The sequence below is a fragment of the Crinia signifera genome, chromosome 12 (genome assembly GCF_055691185.1).
Source record: "Crinia signifera chromosome 12, ASM5569118v1, whole genome shotgun sequence".
NCBI lineage: Eukaryota > Metazoa > Chordata > Amphibia > Anura > Myobatrachidae > Crinia > Crinia signifera.
In genome coordinates, this window is record NC_139228.1 from 10,535,944 (window position 1) to 10,562,004 (window position 26,061).

The following is a 26,061-nucleotide window of genomic DNA, read 5'->3' on the forward strand; positions in this document are numbered from 1 at the left end:
GTTAACCTGTGTCGACCCAATGACCGACACCCTCCTGTTATCTCTGTCGCTGTGTCACTTACCGCTCCTGCCATGTTGTGATCCACTCTCCAAAGTCCTTTCTAGGATGCATAGGCTTCAGTTTTCTTGGCCTGTTAGGCCGAAGTCCACATTAGAGCCTAGCCTAGAGTACTGCTGTGACAGGTTACGATCACCTGACATTGGTTCATCCAATCCTAAACTGACTCCACTCAGCCAATCACAGCTAACCCAGGGGTATAAAGTCCATCAACATTTCTAGCACTGCCCCTTTCTTGTCCTCTCCTCCAGCTGGTTGCTTGGTTCTACTGTATAGTGCAGCTAGTGGCTCTTGGAGCAATGTTCTGTAGCCCAACAAACTGCTACTTCTATCCAATATTCAGGCTGCTGATTTGTTATTTCATCTCCAGACTGTGGAACCAGCTACTGGTTAGTTTGCATGATTCTTGCATTGTTAGACTGACTTTAGGGCCCATTTTCCTATTGGAGCTCACATGCATTGTGATCTGGGTGGCATTTAATGCCCAGGATTACATTGCGATATATGAACCATTAGTTTGAATGTTTTAACCTGGAGGTAATGGGGCTCTGAAAGCCTGCTGGGTTCTGGGGGGGCTGTGCATGTGCAGATAGGGCTGACCCAGCGGCCCTGCTGGCAGTGGTGTGTAGCCCATAGGCTACTGCAATCTCAGTGGCGGTGGTCCCGGGACCCACTGTGATGCTACATGGTAATACATCGGCCAGCTTTGCCTCCCCCATAATGTTTGGGGGAGTGTCTGTGTGCGGTGCAAGAGGGATTGGTGACACATGCTGTGGTCCTACCCGATACATTCAGGTGATTTGGTCACAAATATTAAATGATAAATGGGCCCCTTTACCTGCTGTGAGTCTAATCCCCATCTATATGACTTTCCTGCTGCAGAAGCCACTGCAGTGCAGTGTATGTGGCGTCCCTGCTCTGATCAGTATTGCTCACCTCTGTATTATCTACGACTCTGAGCCACCATTGGTATGTTTATCCCAGTCCCTACCTCAGGGCCATCTTAACAGCAGTGTGGGCCCCTGGGCAAAGCAATGCACTGGGGCCCTTACCCATTCTCCCCTCCTAGGGGTGGGGGGGTGCTATCAGCAGCAGCTTTAATGTCCCACGGGTGGCAGGGGGTGCTCTAGCTTCCAGTTAACATGTAGGACTTACTCCTTTACTGCACGGGTGGTGGGAGGGAGAACACTAATGTGTGGAAGGGGGCACTGAGCTGAATGAAGGGTCCCTTGTAAGTTGTAAATGACTTCCAGGGAGGTAGGGGGTGTTTTATACACAGGGGAGGGTTGGATAATGGAGTGGGCTTAAAATTCGTCATTTTCCAGGGGAAAGGCAGCTTGTCTGACTGCAGATATCGCCATTATCTGGAAATAGATTTCTTAGCCTTCAATAGTATAAAAACCTAGAGTCCCAACTTTCAGGAGGTGCTGGGGACTTGGGGATCAGAGATCAGGAGCCAGAGCAATCCATTGACAAAAATATAAAACTGTACACCAGACGTTTGGAGCTGGAGCAGGGACTGGCTGCTGGAAGGCTGATATCTCTGGTTTTGGGTATGATAGAGACAAGCCGCTAGTGTTGCCAGAAAGGGGAGAGTCCCAGCTTTTTGAATATACTCTCAGAAAAACTAAGTCAGAGAGAACCTGAGAAATATGACTGGGAATTGCAATTAACAGGCCAGATGTGGACTGCTGCTTTGAAGTTGGATATCTCCAGTTCCCCAAGGCCGATTTTCACAATTCTGGTATCCCTGGAAAAAGGGGATCCTCAGCTATCAGCCTAGGGCCCTTATACACCTGGGGCCCCTGGGCAAGTGCCCATTAAGCCCATACGAAAAGACGGCCCTGCCCTACCTGTGTGCAATACTTCTGTAAGCTTGCACAGCATATTTTGTGGTGTTCTAATCCAGGCCAATCCTATTCCACACCCTGTTACTTGATCCAGCGCAACACCTATGGAAACCCGATCTCAGATTTCCCAATTCAATCCTGCATCACTGGTTCCAGATTATCCCCAGCCACTAACCATCCTTTTGCTTGGTTTAGTTCTGCTGTCTCCATACTGCTCCCAGATCCTGGACTACTTTCCTGCAATGGCTGGGAGGTTACCATAAATTGAATGGCCCCCAGAAGGACAGGTATGTCTCCTGATTTTGGGACCCCATTGCCCAGCCACCCGCTAAGTGAGTAAAATGGGTGGTCTTGGCTGCTGATGAAGTGTTTCTGGCATAACTGTAGCCACTCCCCCAGCTTTACAATGCTGATAATGCCTTTAATTGGTTACACCTCCACCCTGCTGCTTTTTCATAAGTCAATGCTATTCTATATAGCTGCAGTATCCTGCTAAATATATTATGCTAATGAAGGACATCCGCCTGGTGACCAGGTAATATGCTGATTATACTTTGCTTAGTAGATATTGATATCCTAATACTGGTCATGTTTTTCAGACCACCTTAGTAATGTGTTCGCTATTAATGACTGCCCCTATGCTACAGCTAGGTCGTCTGGGAAGTAACTGTTAGTAATGTCTGCACCTGTGACCAGCCAGGTTGTCTGGGAAATGTGACAGCTGGTGCACAGGTGCAATCAATACAATCTGTCACATTTACCAGACCACCTAGCTGGTGCACAGGTGTAATCATTACTGTCTGTCACATTCCCAGACTCCCTAGCTGGTGCACAGGTGGAATCATCATTGTCACATTTTCCAGACCACCTAGCTGGTGCACAGGTGCAGTCTTTACTAATCATCACATTTCACAGACCACGTAGCTGGTGCACAGGTGGAATCATCACGGTCACATTTCCCAGACTGCCTAGCTGGTGCTCAGGTGCAGTCATTACTGTCACATTCCCCTACCACTAGCTGGTGCACAGGTGCAGTCATTAATGTCACATTCCCCTACCACTAGCTGGTGCACAGGTGCAGTCATTACTGTCACATTCACAGACCACCTAGCTGGTGCACAGTTGGAGTCATTACTGTCACATTTTCAAACCTGTGCTGCATTCATTCACAACAATCTACAGATCCACGGCCGGTCTGGAAAACAAACTGGTAGACCTGTAGGACCAATTTGGCAGCCCTGTCCCAATAGCAGATATGCTCTTAACTTTCTCTCTACAGCACTATACTTTAGTGGCCATTGAAATAGGGGTCTAATTACTAAGCCATGCATGGAGATAAAGCATACTTGCCTACCTGACCCTCTCCTTCAGGGAGAAAATTAGATCAAGTATTAGCATCTGCTTCTGTTATTTTTCATTCACAGCCTGTACCATGGCAGTTAGGACCTCGTTGGTACTTTATCTCTGTCCAGTTTCTTTCTCAGTCATAGTAAATAGACTCCTTAGCCTAGGGGTAGCCAATCCCAGTCCTCGAGTGCTACCAACATTTAACTTGTTTCCAGGTTTCCACACAGAATCACAAGTGACTTAATTAGCTCCACCTGGGGATATTTTAAAATGTCAGAGTGCAGCTGCTGGGTAACCATGGAAACAGGTCAGTGAGTAATGAGTACACCTGTGCTCCTGCTGGGTAACCAGGGAAACAGGTCAGTGAGTAATGAGTACACCTGTGCAGCTGCTGGGTCACCAGGGAAACAGGTCAGTGAGTAATGAGTACACCTGTGCAGCTGCTGGGTCACCAAGGAAACAGGTCAGTGAGTAATTAGTACACCTGTGCAGCTGCTGGGTCACCAAGGAAACAGGTCAGTGAGTAATTAGTACACCTGTGCAGCTGCTGGGTCACCAAGGAAACAGGTCAGTGAGTAATTAGTACACATGTGCTCCTGCTGGGTAACCAGGGAAACAGGTCAGTGAGTAATGAGTACACCTGTGCAGCTGCTGGGTCACCAAGGAAACAGGTCAGTGAGTAATGAGTACACCTGTGCAGCTGCTGGGTAACCAGGGAAACAGGTCAGTGAGTAATTAGTACACCTGTGCTGCTGCTGGGTAACCAGGGAAACAGGTCAGTGAGTAATGAGTACACCTGTGCAGCTGCTGGGTCACCAGGGAAACAGGTCAGTGAGTAATTAGTACACCTCTGCAGCTGCTGGGTCACCAGGGAAACAGGTCAGTGAGTAATGAGTGCACCTGTGCAGCTGCTGGGTAACCAGGGAAACAGGTCAGTGAGTAATGAGTGCACCTGTGCAGCTGCTGCTGGGTAACCAGGGAAACAGGTCAGTGAGTAATGAGTGCACCTGTGCAGCTGCTGCTGGGTGACATGGGAAATGTGTCAGTGTGTAATGAGTGCAGCTGCTGGGTGACCTGGGAAATGTGTCTGAGTTGATGAGTACACCTGTGCTCCTGTTGGGTAACCTGGGAAATGTGTCAGTGAGTTAATGAGTGCACCTGTGCAGCTGCTGGGTGACCTGGGAAATGTGTCACTGAGTAATGAGTACACCTGTGCAGCTGCTGGGTAACCAGGGAAACAGGTCAGTGTGTAATGAGTGCAGTTGCTGGGTGACCTGGGAAATGTGTCAGTGAGTTAATTAGTACACCTGTGCAGCTGCTGGGTGACCTGGGAAATGTGTCAGTGAGTTAATGAGTACACCTGTGCAGCTGCTGGGTGACCTGGGAAATGTGTCAGTGAGTTAATGAGTGCACCTGTGCACCACTTACGCGGGTTAGAAAATGTGAACTGTTGGTAGCTCTTGAACTGGAGTTGGCTACCCCTGCTTTACCTTGTGCACTGCACTTTATATGTGGCTTTTACGATCTGTCGGATGTTGTCTGAGAAATACAAAAATGTACTCAAATCTAAAAATAACCAGCCACATTTTAAATTACTATTTATACCTATTAAAATACTTCAGATTTTTTTTTTAAACCAGTTACAAGAAATGTAAAACCAATGCACCTAATGGTTCCATGGTGCTCACTTAGATTTCCTTTCGATGCTTACAGAACATAGTGCATAGTGGTCAATGCAGGGGGGGGGGGGAGATGTCTCAAACCTAAGGACTTTTGGGCCTTGGCGGGGACAGGTGCATACCTTTTTAAAAGAATAGAAGTCACTCATAGCATAACCAAGCGTCTAGCCAGCATTTTATAGAATACATGTGCTGATTGCTATGGGTGACTTTACATGTGTGCTCATTAAAAGTTTTGATGCCCCTTCCTCCCCAGGTCCACATCTCCTATCACAGCCATGTGCATCACACAGGGTGCTGCAGTGCACAAGACCAGATACAAACTCGTCTCTGCTGTAACCCAAAAAAAAAATAAACCAGGTCACAGCTCTGTGACAGAAGTGAGAACCTCAGCCGCGCTGAGCAGTGTTTCCATGACGTGGGTGAGTTTGTGCTTAGCTCAGTTCCTTGCTGTTGTGATGTCCTGTGGCATAGGCATGATTTCCTTGTCTGTGAGCGTGCAAGAACAAGGCGCACACTCAGCCTGTGCAACCAGCTGCTCAGACACAGGTTGGGTACAGCTCTTCCCATTGATCCAGTATCAGTCATGGCGTACAACTACCACCAAGGTAAGGCATATATATACTGTTCTGTTATTTAGGAATAATGCTGGTGTGTTCCAATGCACAGTATTATCCGTGCTGTGCGTCCTTTACCACTTTGCAATAAATGTAATGTTGCCAGCCAGGCAGCTTCCACAGAGATCTAGGACTGATCCACTCCGGAAGTTACCAATCATAGTACAGGCGGAGAAACGCGCAAGGAATCGACATTTACAATGCCATGACCTGCAACATTGCATTATTTATTACCAGTTGTTTATATAGCGCACACATATTCCAGAGCGCTCTCCAGAGAGTATTTGAACGTTCATATCCGTCCCTGCCCAAGTGGAGGAATCTTATTTCCCTACCGCATGCTCTGTATACACATTTATTCCAGGGTTCATTTTGTTGGCAGCTAATTAACCCCTACTCTCCAGCTATAGTACTGTTTCTTTTTAATGGCCTGTACCTTTTTATGGGGTCTATGATTTATGCGCCCCCCCCCCAATAATTAAGCAGTGCACCCCACGGCCGCTCCCCCTCCCTCCCGGTGCCCAAATCTCTTTGCTGCCATGCCGTCGCTACGACATCCCCTCGCATGCAGCCGCTAGCAGGAGAAATCATTTGATGGATGGTCGTCAACCTCTGAATGATGTCTCCTGCCTTTGGATATGTCAGTCTGAACTGACTTCTATCTCTAATAAATCCAAATCGCCGAAGACAGAACGGACACTGATGTCCTGTGACAGCCACCCGCCTCCGGCAGGCATCAGCCTGACTGCTTTCCCAGAAGAACCCCCAGCGTTTTCATGGGGACACCCATAAAACAATGGGCGTTCCCCTGCTCCAGCCCTGTTTCCGCCCCTGTGCCTCGCACCACGCATCGAATGGCACAGCGAGTGTGTTACTTGCCAAAGCCACTTGGTGCTGGGGTTTGCACATGCCCAGAACCCTGACCATCGGGGCTGGGGCTGATTTCGGATTGCTACGAGCAATCCTGAATCAGCCCCTTGGAGTGATCCATATATGGTATTCTGACAGCGTACCCCCCTCTCACTGGATACAAATGGATGACCGACAGTGATGGGGATGCTGGTGTTCAGAATACAGATGCTGGCGTCCCCTGCAGTCTAGTCTGTCCCTATCCATCCCTGCTAGCAGCTAAAGCTTGTACCCCACCGCCTTATTCTAACCCCTACCCACAGCCTAACCCTAACCCCTACCTCACAGACCCACCCTAACTAACCCCTACCTCACAGCCCAACCCTTACCCCTACCTCACAGCCCAACCCTTACCCCCACTCACAGCCCAACCCTAACTAACCCCCACCCCACAGCCCAACCCTTACCCTCACCCACAGCCTAACCCTAACTAACCCCTACCTCACAGCCCAACCCATACCCCTACCTACAGCCCAACCCTAACTAACCCCTACCCCACAGCCCAACCCTTACCCCCAGCTCAGCCCTAACTATCCCCTACCTCACAGCCCAACCCTCATCCACAGCCTAACCCTAACTAACCCTTACCCTCACAGCCCAACCCTTACCCTCACCCACAGCCTAACCCTAACTAACCCCTACCTCACAGCCCCACCCACAGCCTAACCCTAACTAACCCCTACCTCACAGCCCAACCCTTACCCCTACCTCACAGCCCAACCCTTACCCCCACCCACAGCCCAACCCTAACTAACCCCCACCCCACAGCCAAACCCTTACCCTCACCCACAGCCCAACCCTAACTAACCCCTACCTCACAGCCCAACCCATACCCCTACCTACAGCCCAACCCTAACTAACCCCTACCCCACAGCCCAACCCTTACCCCCAGCTCAGCCCTAACTATCCCCTACCTCACAGCCCAACCCTCACCCACAGCCTAACCCTAACTAACCCTTACCCTCACAGCCCAACCCTTACCCTCACCCACAGCCTAACCCTAACTAACCCCTATCTCACAGCCTAACCCTTACCCCCACCCACAGCCCAACCCGAACTAAACCCTACCCCACAGCCCAACCCTAACTAAACCCTACCCCACAGCCCAACCCTTACCCCCAGCTCAACCCTAACTATCCCCTACCTCACAGCCCAACCCTTACCCTCACCCACAGCCTAACCCTACCTAACCCCTACCTCACAGCCCAACCCTTACCCTCACCCACAGCCTAACCCTACCTAACCCCTACCTCACAGCCCAACCCTTACCCTCACCCACATCCTAACCCGTACCTCACAGCCCAACCCTTACCCCCACCCACATTATAACCCTAACTAACCCCTACCCCACAGCCCAACCCTTACCCCCAGCTCAACCCTAACTAACCCCTACCTCACAGCCCAACCCTTACCCTCACCCACAGCCTAACCCTAACTATCCCCTACCTCACAGCCCAACCCTTACCCTCACCCACAGCCTAACCCTAACTAACCTCTACCTCACAGCCTAGCCCCCCACCTCCCAGCCTAATCCTAACTTCCCCCACAGTTTACCCCATTTTCCCCCCTAATGTCTAAACCTATCCGCCATCTCCGCAGTTACACCTGAGTGTTATAGGAGGGGAGAGGGAGTTGGCAGAAGTTTGCCTAGGGTGCCAACAAACCTTGCACCGGCCCTGCCTAGAACAGCCAGAATGTGAAGAGGGAGGTGCCTACAGCTTATTAGTGACACTGGTGTTGCCTGCATCTGTTGGTCGGGGTAGTAGGACAGGCTTTTCTGTTGGAAGTACCGTGCAGGGCTGTGGTGGAGGTGAAACAAAATGGCTGCCGCAGTGAGGAAAGTGTTGGAGCCAGTTGTTGGAATTGATGAGATTTCCTCTCACTTCCAATACTGTTGATATTGAGCACATGCACCTACATTTCTGTAAGAATGGCTAGCTATGATATAACTCTATAGGAACCATTTTGTTTATGCATACACTTCACATATACTCTTGTAACCAGATATCCATGCCTTCTCTTCCGCAGATTTCACTCCCCTCCACTTCAGTACTTTTAAGCCTATTCCTCCAAAACAAGAAGAACCCAGAGATCCCACCCTCTGCAATGCAAGGCTCATCCCCCCCGGAGAACTTAAGTCAGAGACCATGCCTAAAAGAAAGGTTGCAATTATAATGTATACTAGTTAAAATGCCAGCTTCTGCAATGTACAGTACTTTCACTTTGAGCTGTGACCGTTTAGTCCCTACCTGCTCCTACCTCTAATCTCTTCACAGTTTTCTCTCTCCATATCCAGCAAGGTTGAAAGTTTTCCTGCAAACATTGCTTTCCCTTTCTGTTATGATCTTTCCGCACACTAAGGAGTATTGTGGCCTCTAGTGGCAAGTGGCGGTACTTCACCTCATAGAAGAGAGGCTTGGCTATAGCCTTTTATTTGCAAATAGATAGTTAATATGGAATGGGATGCCATGTTTTATCTATGTAGTGCCTTCCTCACAATTGCAGTGTGGGAAAAGGCAACCACTAAACCCTGTAAGTCAGTGGGCGGGATCTTCTAACATCCGCTGCCATGTATCGCCGGGCATTCTGTAACCCGGGAGTCCATCTGCACATCTGCACGGCACCGGCCACAGGGCATGCTGGGAGGGATCCGTGACGGATCCCTCACACAGCGCTGCGGTAAGAAGCCCATAGGCTTCTGCAGGGATTTGCCAGCTTTTGCTGGCGATTCCCTCCGCAGCGGTGACACTGCGGAGGGGGGACAGAACATACAGAAATGCGGTAAAAACCCTGATAACGGGGTTTTTACCGCATTTCTGTGTTTGAGAATCGCCGTATCTGTATATTGGTGTTTCCATGATCGAATCCCATGACTACACCAGGCCTAATGCTAGATTATAGGCCTCACCGCACCAGTGAGTCTGACAGATATGCAATGGGCCTGTGAGGCCTCGGACGAATCCACCAGAGATTAACTACCATCACATCATTTACACCAGCCCTAACCAACCCTATGGAGCCTGCTTCCCACTAACCCCTTTCACTACAATGTATACCGTCATCTGATCTCCAATACATTGGGCCTAATTCAGACTTGATTTTTTTTCCTTCCTCAAAAAATCCCTGCTGTGGCTGTTATAACCTGTTTAGAGATTTGGGCGAGTTTTGTTTCTGTGCAGGGTAAATATGAGGGTTGCCCACCCTCCCGGAATGGCCGGGAGTCTCCAGAAAATCCCCCTCCCGGTTTCAGGGGGGACCCCCCGCTGCGCCCCCGATCGCGGCATTTAAATGCCGCAATCCGCGGGTCTCAGAGGGGGCGGAGCTAAAATGGCAAAATTGCATCATTTTAGCCCCGCCCCCTCCATGGAGAGGAGAATATTAACGTCGGAAACCCTGGTAAATATGCTGCTTTATTTTTACACTGACTCTGATTTCAGTTTGAACACACCCCACCCAAATCTAACACTCTGCACATGTTACATCTGCCCCACCTGCAGTGCAGCACGATTTTGTCCATTGGAGGAAAAAAATGTGCAATCAAGAATATGTAGGTACGCCTCTGCTTGCAGACATGGGGGTCTCATGTTATGCTGCAATGGGTAGCCCTGTACCTGCTGTCAGTGGCACCATTTTTCTGATATGTTTTGCATACGCACCCTACTCTAGTATCACACACAAGCTGGCGGTGTCACTGGTGAGTTGTAGGGGAGAGGGGGGTTAAATGCTGCACAAAGGAGATGGCGGGTTCTGCACAAAAATCACTCCAGGCTTTAATACTCATTTGACTGCTAGTAATATCATTTATTACTTTTTTTACTGTTTGTTCCCTTACCTCTAGGACAGAACGACCAATAGGTACCCAGTTGTCTGCAGATATTAAACCCAATTCCAATGTGTTCCCCCAACTCTCAATAACCCCCCCCCCCCTCTCAAAACTTTATAGAAAATCGAGCGCTCTAAATAGTCTTCAGTTACCAATAAAATTAGACTGGACGTTCGCCCCATCCCGATATTCTACAGCCATGCGGTACATGACCTACTTGAGAATGGGTTATGTCTTATGGACTAGGGGGTTCTGGGTGCAGTTTGGGCAGACATGGGTTTTCGCTCCATATTCTCGGTGAGTTATGTTGGCCATTGTGATTGGTGAGGGATGTTTGCCAAGTTCACTTATTTTCCATCCCTGATTTAGGATACGCCTCCATCTGAAACCGCGAGGAGACCCGATGCCACTCTAAAAGAACAGACGTACCAATGGTTTGAGGGGACTCAGAGGAGTAAGCTGGTGAAGAAAGGTCACTTTCCAGACTGGTTCCATGGATTTGTCACAAGGAAGTAAGTAACCTCTCACCAATGTAACAAAGATTATTAATGGACACCAGGGGTGAGATTTAATAGGATGAGAGATTCCGAAAGTGAGAGAAATCTCCAAGTTTTTTTTTATAAAGCGGCAATCGTTTACACTGCTTAACCAGTGTGATTTTGCAGTGTAAATGATTGCTGCTTTAAAAAAAAAAAACTGGTGATTTCTTACCGAATCTCTCATCCTATTAAATCTCACCTCATATATCTGACTGAGGGCGGGATGTATCTTGTATCAAAAACTGATTGCAGGACATCCAGTTGCGGATCCAGGGGTGGGGCTTCAAAGTTTTCAATGCTTGTGAGGGGTTGAGGTAATTTTATTGCAGTCAGTTTACTACAAGTTTTGGGACCAGACATACTATACATGTGGAGAGTTGCGGCGGAGGGTTCTTAATTTCTCTACTGGGTACTTTTGTATTGTGTAGCCTACAGGTTACAATGACTAATGTTATCTCAACATGGCTTTGCCACAAGGACCTATCTCCAGGGCCGGTACAAGGCACCTGGAGTGCCCCAGGTGGTGGGGGGGGGGTGCCACGGCGCTCACCCGCTCCACAGGAAGGAGGAGGGAGGATGCGCAATGTGGCTGCTGCGTTGCTCCTGAGGGGGGAATTTTGCTGCTGTGCTGCTCCGGGGGGTGGTGCGATGCGGGTGGCGCGCTGCTCCAGGGGTGGGGGGGGGGGATACAGCCACCGTGCTGCTCCGGGTGGAGGGGGGCTGTGATGCGGCTGGCGCACTGCTCCAGGGTGGGGAGGTGGAGGAGGCCACTGCATCACTCCGGGGGGGGATGTGATGCTGGGGGGGATGACCACCGCTCACCTCCATCCGTGGGGGGGGGGTCCCTGCTCCCAACTACTGCCCTTCAGTGGCAAATGCCGAAAGCTGCCTAGTGGTGACGCCGTCCCTGCCTATCTCCTAACATGGTAAAATTTGCCACTTTTGCGATTATATGCAATGCCTGATTATCGCGCAACAAATCGATTATCTGCAGACTTCGTGAATTGCAATGTGTATGCGCAAAGCTGCCGCTGCGATCTGGCTCACTGTGGATTATGTGGCAAAGAATTGACAGGTGTCAAATGGGAGTTTATGGGGGCGGTCAGGGAAACTCAGACAACTCTACTGCTGTATTCAGTCTGTGTAGCCCTAGAGCAGCCCATAACCTCAATGTTCTGTGTTCTTGCATGTATGTGAGGATTGTGAAGGGGTTTGCAATGGTTCTTGTGGACTCGTCATTCCTGGGTGGCAGTTTCACTTGCTAAAGGTGGCCATGCACTACTTTGTTTCTCACAGCAGGGTATGGTCAGCTAATCCTGGGCAGCAGGATCGCATGTGACCCCATTCCTTGCTGCAGGTCTGACCACCGACTCCAATCCATGAATTGGATTGAATGTCAAACGTAATCGGGTCAAAGGTGGCCAAATCAGACTAGGGTATGGCCAGCTTAAGAATGCTCTAGACCAGGCATGTCCAACGTTGGCCCTCCAGATGTTTTGAAACTACACATCCCAGCATGCTTTGCAATAGTTTTAGCATTCCCTAATAGCAAAACTGTGGCAAGTCATAATGGGACCATAGGCGAATCACCCATTAGCCCATTTTGTAGCTGAGGGATGGGGCTTTCCAACAAGCCCAGCCCAGTGTCTCTAGCCCTCTGGGAACCAGAGATACTGCCAGGCAAAGCTGGAACGTTTTCCCTATAGGATAACATGGGACCCACTAATTCTGACCCCCACCCAGTACAACGGCTGCCAGTTCCCCCTTCGGCAACACTGAAGCTCGAAGTTGATCTCAGTCGAACCCAAATCACTGGGCCTTCAATCTGATACCAGGCTGGATCCATATGGGTTAATTGGTTCCAGGGATATTGAGGTTAAACCGTGTTTTTTTTTTTTTTTTTTATGTAATTTCATGAGAAAATTGCCCTCAAAGAACATAAACAAACAGCCCAGTTTCACGGGACCAAAATCATTCAAAGCCAATTTAAAAGTTCTTCAATATGATACTGGTCTCATGTAAATGGGTCAGTTGGTTCCGAAGATACAGATGCTTGGTTGCATACAGGGCCGGCGACGGGGGGGACAAGGGGTACAAGTGTGACAAGCCCCAGTGATCTGAAGGGCCCCATCTGTGTGTTGCTGAGTCTGACTCGCTGTGTGCCACTTCGGTCTACTGTGTGTGCACCCTGCCGTTCGGCGCTCAGAGCCATCTACTCTGTGTGTGCACATGGCCTGGGGCCGCAGGCGCACAGCCGTACCTACCGCTGTGTCCTCAGTCTCTGGCCCCTGTACTTTTACTGCGCCTGTTCGTGTCGTCTGCAAATGACCAGCCCTGTCTGCTCGTAGTGCTCAGCGATCTTTTGTGAAAGTGACAGGCCAACAGCAGCCGTGAGCCAGCAGGACTTAAGCTGCCCATACACGCTGCTATGCGTGCTGTTCCGATGTGTGCTTTGAGGTGCGCGCTCCCGCGGCACCTCATCGCACAGTACAAAAAGTATGTGCTTGCACATACTTTTTGTACTTGGGTTTCATCACATTGCATCGCATGCACAGCAATGCAATGCAATGCAATGTGATCCATGCTAGTACAGTACGGAAAGCACGCTCTCATAGCAGCGTGTATAGGTGCCCATACACGGTACAATTATTGTATGCAATTTGGACTAGATTGCATAGAATTGCATTGCAAAACATATGCGATGCAATCTAGTCCTTTTGTATGTATTATTTTAATCACACCTTCACCTCCCTACATAGCACTTATGTGCTTCTTATTTAACACTTACTAATTTTCATTTGTGTGCTGCCCTGGAGTAGTCAGCCTGTGTCGGCATGTTGGGGGCCCACACCCCAGACCCATACCCAGTGTTAGGGACCCCCAGTGACAGAGACGCCTTGACGTACGGCCTGGGGGCTTAACCCTATATCTGCAGATATATGCAACCAAGATCTCTGTATTGTCTGATTATTATATGTATATTTCTCATTCAGTGTGCAATAGGGATACAAACTGTTTTTCTTTCCTAACCAGATTTACCCCTCCCTGTTGGCACCTGAATGACAGACCTCTGATTGAGCAGCTTACCAATAAAAATGTTGTGCAGTTGAGAGGCATAGATGGGTCAGCAATAGGAGGGATTGCTGACACCTGAGTGCCATTGGAGAAGCCAGGGGTATCTCCAGGTAAGCTGGCTCTCAGATGTTGTAAAGCCATTATCATGTGGCCTTACACTGGGCTATTAGGCCCATAAATTTGTTATTGTGCATGGGATGGGTTTGGGAGTGTGATTCCCCCTTTGTTGGTATGGCTGGTCTGCTCCAGGGTAGCACACCCTAACACTTTATTAACATTTATGTTTTTTCCCTTTTGTATGTATTATTTTAATCACACCTTCACCTCCCTACATAGCACTTATGTGCTTCTTATTTAACACTTACTAATTTTCATTTGTGTGCTGCCCTGGAGTAGTCAGCCTGTGTCGGCATGTTGGGGGCCCACACCCCAGACCCATACCCAGTGTTAGGGACCCCCAGTGACAGAGACGCCTTGACGTACGGCCTGGGGGCTTAACCCTATATCTGCAGATATATGCAACCAAGATCTCTGTATTGTCTGATTATTATATGTATATTTCTCATTCAGTGTGCAATAGGGATACAAACTGTTTTTCTTTCCTAACCAGATTTACCCCTCCCTGTTGGCACCTGAATGACAGACCTCTGATTGAGCAGCTTACCAATAAAAATGTTGTGCAGTTGAGAGGCATAGATGGGTCAGCAATAGGAGGGATTGCTGACACCTGAGTGCCATTGGAGAAGCCAGGGGTATCTCCAGGTAAGCTGGCTCTCAGATGTTGTAAAGCCATTATCATGTGGCCTTACACTGGGCTATTAGGCCCATAAATTTGTTATTGTGCATGGGATGGGTTTGGGAGTGTGATTCCCCCTTTGTTGGTATGGCTGGTCTGCTCCAGGGTAGCACACCCTAACACTTTATTAACATTTATGTTTTTTCCCTTTTGTATGTATTATTTTAATCACACCTTCACCTCCCTACATAGCACTTATGTGCTTCTTATTTAACACTTACTAATTTTCATTTGTGTGCTGCCCTGGAGTAGTCAGCCTGTGTCGGCATGTTGGGGGCCCACACCCCAGACCCATACCCAGTGTTAGGGACCCCCAGTGACAGAGACGCCTTGACGTACGGCCTGGGGGCTTAACCCTATATCTGCAGATATATGCAACCAAGATCTCTGTATTGTCTGATTATTATATGTATATTTCTCATTCAGTGTGCAATAGGGATACAAACTGTTTTTCTTTCCTAACCAGATTTACCCCTCCCTGTTGGCACCTGAATGACAGACCTCTGATTGAGCAGCTTACCAATAAAAATGTTGTGCAGTTGAGAGGCATAGATGGGTCAGCAATAGGAGGGATTGCTGACACCTGAGTGCCATTGGAGAAGCCAGGGGTATCTCCAGGTAAGCTGGCTCTCAGATGTTGTAAAGCCATTATCATGTGGCCTTACACTGGGCTATTAGGCCCATAAATTTGTTATTGTGCATGGGATGGGTTTGGGAGTGTGATTCCCCCTTTGTTGGTATGGCTGGTCTGCTCCAGGGTAGCACACCCTAACACTTTATTAACATTTATGTTTTTTCCCTTTTGTATGTATTATTTTAATCACACCTTCACCTCCCTACATAGCACTTATGTGCTTCTTATTTAACACTTACTAATTTTCATTTGTGTGCTGCCCTGGAGTAGTCAGCCTGTGTCGGCATGTTGGGGGCCCACACCCCAGACCCATACCCAGTGTTAGGGACCCCCAGTGACAGAGACGCCTTGACGTACGGCCTGGGGGCTTAACCCTATATCTGCAGATATATGCAACCAAGATCTCTGTATTGTCTGATTATTATATGTATATTTCTCATTCAGTGTGCAATAGGGATACAAACTGTTTTTCTTTCCTAACCAGATTTACCCCTCCCTGTTGGCACCTGAATGACAGACCTCTGATTGAGCAGCTTACCAATAAAAATGTTGTGCAGTTGAGAGGCATAGATGGGTCAGCAATAGGAGGGATTGCTGACACCTGAGTGCCATTGGAGAAGCCAGGGGTATCTCCAGGTAAGCTGGCTCTCAGATGTTGTAAAGCCATTATCATGTGGCCTTACACTGGGCTATTAGGCCCATAAATTTGTTATTGTGCATGGGATGGGTTTGGGAGTGTGATTCCCCCTTTGTTGGTATGGCTGGTCTGCTCCAGGGTAGCACACCCTAACACTTTATTAACATTTATGTTTTTTCCCTTTTGTATGTATTATTTTAATCACACCTTCACCTCCCTACATAGCACTTATGTGCTTCTTATTTAACACTTACTAATTTTCATTTGTGTGCTGCCCTGGAGTAGTCAGCCTGTGTCGGCATGTTGGGGGCCCACACCCCAGACCCATACCCAGTGTTAGGGACCCCCAGTGACAGAGACGCCTTGACGTACGGCCTGGGGGCTTAACCCTATATCTGCAGATATATGCAACCAAGATCTCTGTATTGTCTGATTATTATATGTATATTTCTCATTCAGTGTGCAATAGGGATACAAACTGTTTTTCTTTCCTAACCAGATTTACCCCTCCCTGTTGGCACCTGAATGACAGACCTCTGATTGAGCAGCTTACCAATAAAAATGTTGTGCAGTTGAGAGGCATAGATGGGTCAGCAATAGGAGGGATTGCTGACACCTGAGTGCCATTGGAGAAGCCAGGGGTATCTCCAGGTAAGCTGGCTCTCAGATGTTGTAAAGCCATTATCATGTGGCCTTACACTGGGCTATTAGGCCCATAAATTTGTTATTGTGCATGGGATGGGTTTGGGAGTGTGATTCCCCCTTTGTTGGTATGGCTGGTCTGCTCCAGGGTAGCACACCCTAACACTTTATTAACATTTATGTTTTTTCCCTTTTGTATGTATTATTTTAATCACACCTTCACCTCCCTACATAGCACTTATGTGCTTCTTATTTAACACTTACTAATTTTCATTTGTGTGCTGCCCTGGAGTAGTCAGCCTGTGTCGGCATGTTGGGGGCCCACACCCCAGACCCATACCCAGTGTTAGGGACCCCCAGTGACAGAGACGCCTTGACGTACGGCCTGGGGGCTTAACCCTATATCTGCAGATATATGCAACCAAGATCTCTGTATTGTCTGATTATTATATGTATATTTCTCATTCAGTGTGCAATAGGGATACAAACTGTTTTTCTTTCCTAACCAGATTTACCCCTCCCTGTTGGCACCTGAATGACAGACCTCTGATTGAGCAGCTTACCAATAAAAATGTTGTGCAGTTGAGAGGCATAGATGGGTCAGCAATAGGAGGGATTGCTGACACCTGAGTGCCATTGGAGAAGCCAGGGGTATCTCCAGGTAAGCTGGCTCTCAGATGTTGTAAAGCCATTATCATGTGGCCTTACACTGGGCTATTAGGCCCATAAATTTGTTATTGTGCATGGGATGGGTTTGGGAGTGTGATTCCCCCTTTGTTGGTATGGCTGGTCTGCTCCAGGGTAGCACACCCTAACACTTTATTAACATTTATGTTTTTTCCCTTTTGTATGTATTATTTTAATCACACCTTCACCTCCCTACATAGCACTTATGTGCTTCTTATTTAACACTTACTAATTTTCATTTGTGTGCTGCCCTGGAGTAGTCAGCCTGTGTCGGCATGTTGGGGGCCCACACCCCAGACCCATACCCAGTGTTAGGGACCCCCAGTGACAGAGACGCCTTGACGTACGGCCTGGGGGCTTAACCCTATATCTGCAGATATATGCAACCAAGATCTCTGTATTGTCTGATTATTATATGTATATTTCTCATTCAGTGTGCAATAGGGATACAAACTGTTTTTCTTTTCTAACCAGATTTACCCCTCCCTGTTGGCACCTGAATGACAGACCTCTGATTGAGCAGCTTACCAATAAAAATGTTGTGCAGTTGAGAGGCATAGATGGGTCAGCAATAGGAGGGATTGCTGACACCTGAGTGCCATTGGAGAAGCCAGGGGTATCTCCAGGTAAGCTGGCTCTCAGATGTTGTAAAGCCATTATCATGTGGCCTTACACTGGGCTATTAGGCCCATAAATTTGTTATTGTGCATGGGATGGGTTTGGGAGTGTGATTCCCCCTTTGTTGGTATGGCTGGTCTGCTCCAGGGTAGCACACCCTAACACTTTATTAACATTTATGTTTTTTCCCTTTTGTATGTATTATTTTAATCACACCTTCACCTCCCTACATAGCACTTATGTGCTTCTTATTTAACACTTACTAATTTTCATTTGTGTGCTGCCCTGGAGTAGTCAGCCTGTGTCGGCATGTTGGGGGCCCACACCCCAGACCCATACCCAGTGTTAGGGACCCCCAGTGACAGAGACGCCTTGACGTACGGCCTGGGGGCTTAACCCTATATCTGCAGATATATGCAACCAAGATCTCTGTATTGTCTGATTATTATATGTATATTTCTCATTCAGTGTGCAATAGGGATACAAACTGTTTTTCTTTCCTAACCAGATTTACCCCTCCCTGTTGGCACCTGAATGACAGACCTCTGATTGAGCAGCTTACCAATAAAAATGTTGTGCAGTTGAGAGGCATAGATGGGTCAGCAATAGGAGGGATTGCTGACACCTGAGTGCCATTGGAGAAGCCAGGGGTATCTCCAGGTAAGCTGGCTCTCAGATGTTGTAAAGCCATTATCATGTGGCCTTACACTGGGCTATTAGGCCCATAAATTTGTTATTGTGCATGGGATGGGTTTGGGAGTGTGATTCCCCCTTTGTTGGTATGGCTGGTCTGCTCCAGGGTAGCACACCCTAACACTTTATTAACATTTATGTTTTTTCCCTTTTGTATGTATTATTTTAATCACACCTTCACCTCCCTACATAGCACTTATGTGCTTCTTATTTAACACTTACTAATTTTCATTTGTGTGCTGCCCTGGAGTAGTCAGCCTGTGTCGGCATGTTGGGGGCCCACACCCCAGACCCATACCCAGTGTTAGGGACCCCCAGTGACAGAGACGCCTTGACGTACGGCCTGGGGGCTTAACCCTATATCTGCAGATATATGCAACCAAGATCTCTGTATTGTCTGATTATTATATGTATATTTCTCATTCAGTGTGCAATAGGGATACAAACTGTTTTTCTTTCCTAACCAGATTTACCCCTCCCTGTTGGCACCTGAATGACAGACCTCTGATTGAGCAGCTTACCAATAAAAATGTTGTGCAGTTGAGAGGCATAGATGGGTCAGCAATAGGAGGGATTGCTGACACCTGAGTGCCATTGGAGAAGCCAGGGGTATCTCCAGGTAAGCTGGCTCTCAGATGTTGTAAAGCCATTATCATGTGGCCTTACACTGGGCTATTAGGCCCATAAATTTGTTATTGTGCATGGGATGGGTTTGGGAGTGTGATTCCCCCTTTGTTGGTATGGCTGGTCTGCTCCAGGGTAGCACACCCTAACACTTTATTAACATTTATGTTTTTTCCCTTTTGTATGTATTATTTTAATCACACCTTCACCTCCCTACATAGCACTTATGTGCTTCTTATTTAACACTTACTAATTTTCATTTGTGTGCTGCCCTGGAGTAGTCAGCCTGTGTCGGCATGTTGGGGGCCCACACCCCAGACCCATACCCAGTGTTAGGGACCCCCAGTGACAGAGACGCCTTGACGTACGGCCTGGGGGCTTAACCCTATATCTGCAGATATATGCAACCAAGATCTCTGTATTGTCTGATTATTATATGTATATTTCTCATTCAGTGTGCAATAGGGATACAAACTGTTTTTCTTTCCTAACCAGATTTACCCCTCCCTGTTGGCACCTGAATGACAGACCTCTGATTGAGCAGCTTACCAATAAAAATGTTGTGCAGTTGAGAGGCATAGATGGGTCAGCAATAGGAGGGATTGCTGACACCTGAGTGCCATTGGAGAAGCCAGGGGTATCTCCAGGTAAGCTGGCTCTCAGATGTTGTAAAGCCATTATCATGTGGCCTTACACTGGGCTATTAGGCCCATAAATTTGTTATTGTGCATGGGATGGGTTTGGGAGTGTGATTCCCCCTTTGTTGGTATGGCTGGTCTGCTCCAGGGTAGCACACCCTAACACTTTATTAACATTTATGTTTTTTCCCTTTTGTATGTATTATTTTAATCACACCTTCACCTCCCTACATAGCACTTATGTGCTTCTTATTTAACACTTACTAATTTTCATTTGTGTGCTGCCCTGGAGTAGTCAGCCTGTGTCGGCATGTTGGGGGCCCACACCCCAGACCCATACCCAGTGTTAGGGACCCCCAGTGACAGAGACGCCTTGACGTACGGCCTGGGGGCTTAACCCTATATCTGCAGATATATGCAACCAAGATCTCTGTATTGTCTGATTATTATATGTATATTTCTCATTCAGTGTGCAATAGGGATACAAACTGTTTTTCTTTCCTAACCAGATTTACCCCTCCCTGTTGGCACCTGAATGACAGACCTCTGATTGAGCAGCTTACCAATAAAAATGTTGTGCAGTTGAGAGGCATAGATGGGTCAGCAATAGGAGGGATTGCTGACACCTGAGTGCCATTGGAGAAGCCAGGGGTATCTCCAGGTAAGCTGGCTCTCAGATGTTGTAAAGCCATTATCATGTGGCCTTACACTGGGCTATTAGGCCCATAAATTTGTTATTGTGCATGGGATGGGTTTGGGAGTGTGATTCCCCCTTTGTTGGTATGGCTGGTCTGCTCCAGGGTAGCACACCCTAACACTTTATTAACATTTATGTTTTTTCCCTTTTGTATGTATTATTTTAATCACACCTTCACCTCCCTACATAGCACTTATGTGCTTCTTATTTAACACTTACTAATTTTCATTTGTGTGCTGCCCTGGAGTAGTCAGCCTGTGTCGGCATGTTGGGGGCCCACACCCCAGACCCATACCCAGTGTTAGGGACCCCCAGTGACAGAGACGCCTTGACGTACGGCCTGGGGGCTTAACCCTATATCTGCAGATATATGCAACCAAGATCTCTGTATTGTCTGATTATTATATGTATATTTCTCATTCAGTGTGCAATAGGGATACAAACTGTTTTTCTTTCCTAACCAGATTTACCCCTCCCTGTTGGCACCTGAATGACAGACCTCTGATTGAGCAGCTTACCAATAAAAATGTTGTGCAGTTGAGAGGCATAGATGGGTCAGCAATAGGAGGGATTGCTGACACCTGAGTGCCATTGGAGAAGCCAGGGGTATCTCCAGGTAAGCTGGCTCTCAGATGTTGTAAAGCCATTATCATGTGGCCTTACACTGGGCTATTAGGCCCATAAATTTGTTATTGTGCATGGGATGGGTTTGGGAGTGTGATTCCCCCTTTGTTGGTATGGCTGGTCTGCTCCAGGGTAGCACACCCTAACACTTTATTAACATTTATGTTTTTTCCCTTTTGTATGTATTATTTTAATCACACCTTCACCTCCCTACATAGCACTTATGTGCTTCTTATTTAACACTTACTAATTTTCATTTGTGTGCTGCCCTGGAGTAGTCAGCCTGTGTCGGCATGTTGGGGGCCCACACCCCAGACCCATACCCAGTGTTAGGGACCCCCAGTGACAGAGACGCCTTGACGTACGGCCTGGGGGCTTAACCCTATATCTGCAGATATATGCAACCAAGATCTCTGTATTGTCTGATTATTATATGTATATTTCTCATTCAGTGTGCAATAGGGATACAAACTGTTTTTCTTTCCTAACCAGATTTACCCCTCCCTGTTGGCACCTGAATGACAGACCTCTGATTGAGCAGCTTACCAATAAAAATGTTGTGCAGTTGAGAGGCATAGATGGGTCAGCAATAGGAGGGATTGCTGACACCTGAGTGCCATTGGAGAAGCCAGGGGTATCTCCAGGTAAGCTGGCTCTCAGATGTTGTAAAGCCATTATCATGTGGCCTTACACTGGGCTATTAGGCCCATAAATTTGTTATTGTGCATGGGATGGGTTTGGGAGTGTGATTCCCCCTTTGTTGGTATGGCTGGTCTGCTCCAGGGTAGCACACCCTAACACTTTATTAACATTTATGTTTTTTCCCTTTTGTATGTATTATTTTAATCACACCTTCACCTCCCTACATAGCACTTATGTGCTTCTTATTTAACACTTACTAATTTTCATTTGTGTGCTGCCCTGGAGTAGTCAGCCTGTGTCGGCATGTTGGGGGCCCACACCCCAGACCCATACCCAGTGTTAGGGACCCCCAGTGACAGAGACGCCTTGACGTACGGCCTGGGGGCTTAACCCTATATCTGCAGATATATGCAACCAAGATCTCTGTATTGTCTGATTATTATATGTATATTTCTCATTCAGTGTGCAATAGGGATACAAACTGTTTTTCTTTCCTAACCAGATTTACCCCTCCCTGTTGGCACCTGAATGACAGACCTCTGATTGAGCAGCTTACCAATAAAAATGTTGTGCAGTTGAGAGGCATAGATGGGTCAGCAATAGGAGGGATTGCTGACACCTGAGTGCCATTGGAGAAGCCAGGGGTATCTCCAGGTAAGCTGGCTCTCAGATGTTGTAAAGCCATTATCATGTGGCCTTACACTGGGCTATTAGGCCCATAAATTTGTTATTGTGCATGGGATGGGTTTGGGAGTGTGATTCCCCCTTTGTTGGTATGGCTGGTCTGCTCCAGGGTAGCACACCCTAACACTTTATTAACATTTATGTTTTTTCCCTTTTGTATGTATTATTTTAATCACACCTTCACCTCCCTACATAGCACTTATGTGCTTCTTATTTAACACTTACTAATTTTCATTTGTGTGCTGCCCTGGAGTAGTCAGCCTGTGTCGGCATGTTGGGGGCCCACACCCCAGACCCATACCCAGTGTTAGGGACCCCCAGTGACAGAGACGCCTTGACGTACGGCCTGGGGGCTTAACCCTATATCTGCAGATATATGCAACCAAGATCTCTGTATTGTCTGATTATTATATGTATATTTCTCATTCAGTGTGCAATAGGGATACAAACTGTTTTTCTTTCCTAACCAGATTTACCCCTCCCTGTTGGCACCTGAATGACAGACCTCTGATTGAGCAGCTTACCAATAAAAATGTTGTGCAGTTGAGAGGCATAGATGGGTCAGCAATAGGAGGGATTGCTGACACCTGAGTGCCATTGGAGAAGCCAGGGGTATCTCCAGGTAAGCTGGCTCTCAGATGTTGTAAAGCCATTATCATGTGGCCTTACACTGGGCTATTAGGCCCATAAATTTGTTATTGTGCATGGGATGGGTTTGGGAGTGTGATTCCCCCTTTGTTGGTATGGCTGGTCTGCTCCAGGGTAGCACACCCTAACACTTTATTAACATTTATGTTTTTTCCCTTTTGTATGTATTATTTTAATCACACCTTCACCTCCCTACATAGCACTTATGTGCTTCTTATTTAACACTTACTAATTTTCATTTGTGTGCTGCCCTGGAGTAGTCAGCCTGTGTCGGCATGTTGGGGGCCCACACCCCAGACCCATACCCAGTGTTAGGGACCCCCAGTGACAGAGACGCCTTGACGTACGGCCTGGGGGCTTAACCCTATATCTGCAGATATATGCAACCAAGATCTCTGTATTGTCTGATTATTATATGTATATTTCTCATTCAGTGTGCAATAGGGATACAAACTGTTTTTCTTTCCTAACCAGATTTACCCCTCCCTGTTGGCACCTGAATGACAGACCTCTGATTGAGCAGCTTACCAATAAAAATGTTGTGCAGTTGAGAGGCATAGATGGGTCAGCAATAGGAGGGATTGCTGACACCTGAGTGCCATTGGAGAAGCCAGGGGTATCTCCAGGTAAGCTGGCTCTCAGATGTTGTAAAGCCATTATCATGTGGCCTTACACTGGGCTATTAGGCCCATAAATTTGTTATTGTGCATGGGATGGGTTTGGGAGTGTGATTCCCCCTTTGTTGGTATGGCTGGTCTGCTCCAGGGTAGCACACCCTAACACTTTATTAACATTTATGTTTTTTCCCTTTTGTATGTATTATTTTAATCACACCTTCACCTCCCTACATAGCACTTATGTGCTTCTTATTTAACACTTACTAATTTTCATTTGTGTGCTGCCCTGGAGTAGTCAGCCTGTGTCGGCATGTTGGGGGCCCACACCCCAGACCCATACCCAGTGTTAGGGACCCCCAGTGACAGAGACGCCTTGACGTACGGCCTGGGGGCTTAACCCTATATCTGCAGATATATGCAACCAAGATCTCTGTATTGTCTGATTATTATATGTATATTTCTCATTCAGTGTGCAATAGGGATACAAACTGTTTTTCTTTCCTAACCAGATTTACCCCTCCCTGTTGGCACCTGAATGACAGACCTCTGATTGAGCAGCTTACCAATAAAAATGTTGTGCAGTTGAGAGGCATAGATGGGTCAGCAATAGGAGGGATTGCTGACACCTGAGTGCCATTGGAGAAGCCAGGGGTATCTCCAGGTAAGCTGGCTCTCAGATGTTGTAAAGCCATTATCATGTGGCCTTACACTGGGCTATTAGGCCCATAAATTTGTTATTGTGCATGGGATGGGTTTGGGAGTGTGATTCCCCCTTTGTTGGTATGGCTGGTCTGCTCCAGGGTAGCACACCCTAACACTTTATTAACATTTATGTTTTTTCCCTTTTGTATGTATTATTTTAATCACACCTTCACCTCCCTACATAGCACTTATGTGCTTCTTATTTAACACTTACTAATTTTCATTTGTGTGCTGCCCTGGAGTAGTCAGCCTGTGTCGGCATGTTGGGGGCCCACACCCCAGACCCATACCCAGTGTTAGGGACCCCCAGTGACAGAGACGCCTTGACGTACGGCCTGGGGGCTTAACCCTATATCTGCAGATATATGCAACCAAGATCTCTGTATTGTCTGATTATTATATGTATATTTCTCATTCAGTGTGCAATAGGGATACAAACTGTTTTTCTTTCCTAACCAGATTTACCCCTCCCTGTTGGCACCTGAATGACAGACCTCTGATTGAGCAGCTTACCAATAAAAATGTTGTGCAGTTGAGAGGCATAGATGGGTCAGCAATAGGAGGGATTGCTGACACCTGAGTGCCATTGGAGAAGCCAGGGGTATCTCCAGGTAAGCTGGCTCTCAGATGTTGTAAAGCCATTATCATGTGGCCTTACACTGGGCTATTAGGCCCATAAATTTGTTATTGTGCATGGGATGGGTTTGGGAGTGTGATTCCCCCTTTGTTGGTATGGCTGGTCTGCTCCAGGGTAGCACACCCTAACACTTTATTAACATTTATGTTTTTTCCCTTTTGTATGTATTATTTTAATCACACCTTCACCTCCCTACATAGCACTTATGTGCTTCTTATTTAACACTTACTAATTTTCATTTGTGTGCTGCCCTGGAGTAGTCAGCCTGTGTCGGCATGTTGGGGGCCCACACCCCAGACCCATACCCAGTGTTAGGGACCCCCAGTGACAGAGACGCCTTGACGTACGGCCTGGGGGCTTAACCCTATATCTGCAGATATATGCAACCAAGATCTCTGTATTGTCTGATTATTATATGTATATTTCTCATTCAGTGTGCAATAGGGATACAAACTGTTTTTCTTTCCTAACCAGATTTACCCCTCCCTGTTGGCACCTGAATGACAGACCTCTGATTGAGCAGCTTACCAATAAAAATGTTGTGCAGTTGAGAGGCATAGATGGGTCAGCAATAGGAGGGATTGCTGACACCTGAGTGCCATTGGAGAAGCCAGGGGTATCTCCAGGTAAGCTGGCTCTCAGATGTTGTAAAGCCATTATCATGTGGCCTTACACTGGGCTATTAGGCCCATAAATTTGTTATTGTGCATGGGATGGGTTTGGGAGTGTGATTCCCCCTTTGTTGGTATGGCTGGTCTGCTCCAGGGTAGCACACCCTAACACTTTATTAACATTTATGTTTTTTCCCTTTTGTATGTATTATTTTAATCACACCTTCACCTCCCTACATAGCACTTATGTGCTTCTTATTTAACACTTACTAATTTTCATTTGTGTGCTGCCCTGGAGTAGTCAGCCTGTGTCGGCATGTTGGGGGCCCACAC

General features: G+C 47.4%; 1 protein-coding gene across 4 annotated transcripts in view; it reads left to right on the top strand.

Annotated features, from left to right (window-relative positions):
- The first annotated feature begins 303 nt into the window (after window positions 1-303).
- The window catches only part of SH2D2A (SH2 domain containing 2A), a 36,383-nt gene continuing 10,625 nt past the window's right edge, over window positions 304-26,061 (top strand). The window contains exons 1-4 of one of the 4 annotated variants that reach the window (XM_083165801.1): window positions 319-447; window positions 5,191-5,356; window positions 8,489-8,622; window positions 10,653-10,795. In XM_083165801.1, coding sequence (XP_083021927.1) covers window positions 8,608-8,622; window positions 10,653-10,795 — 158 coding nt within the window. In that variant the 5' untranslated portion in view covers window positions 319-447; window positions 5,191-5,356; window positions 8,489-8,607. Of the gene's footprint in view, window positions 448-5,190; window positions 5,357-5,410; window positions 5,543-8,488; window positions 8,623-10,389; window positions 10,581-10,652; window positions 10,796-26,061 lie in introns of those variants that run through there. The other 3 variants (XM_083165798.1, XM_083165799.1, XM_083165800.1) reach the window with 3 other exon arrangements.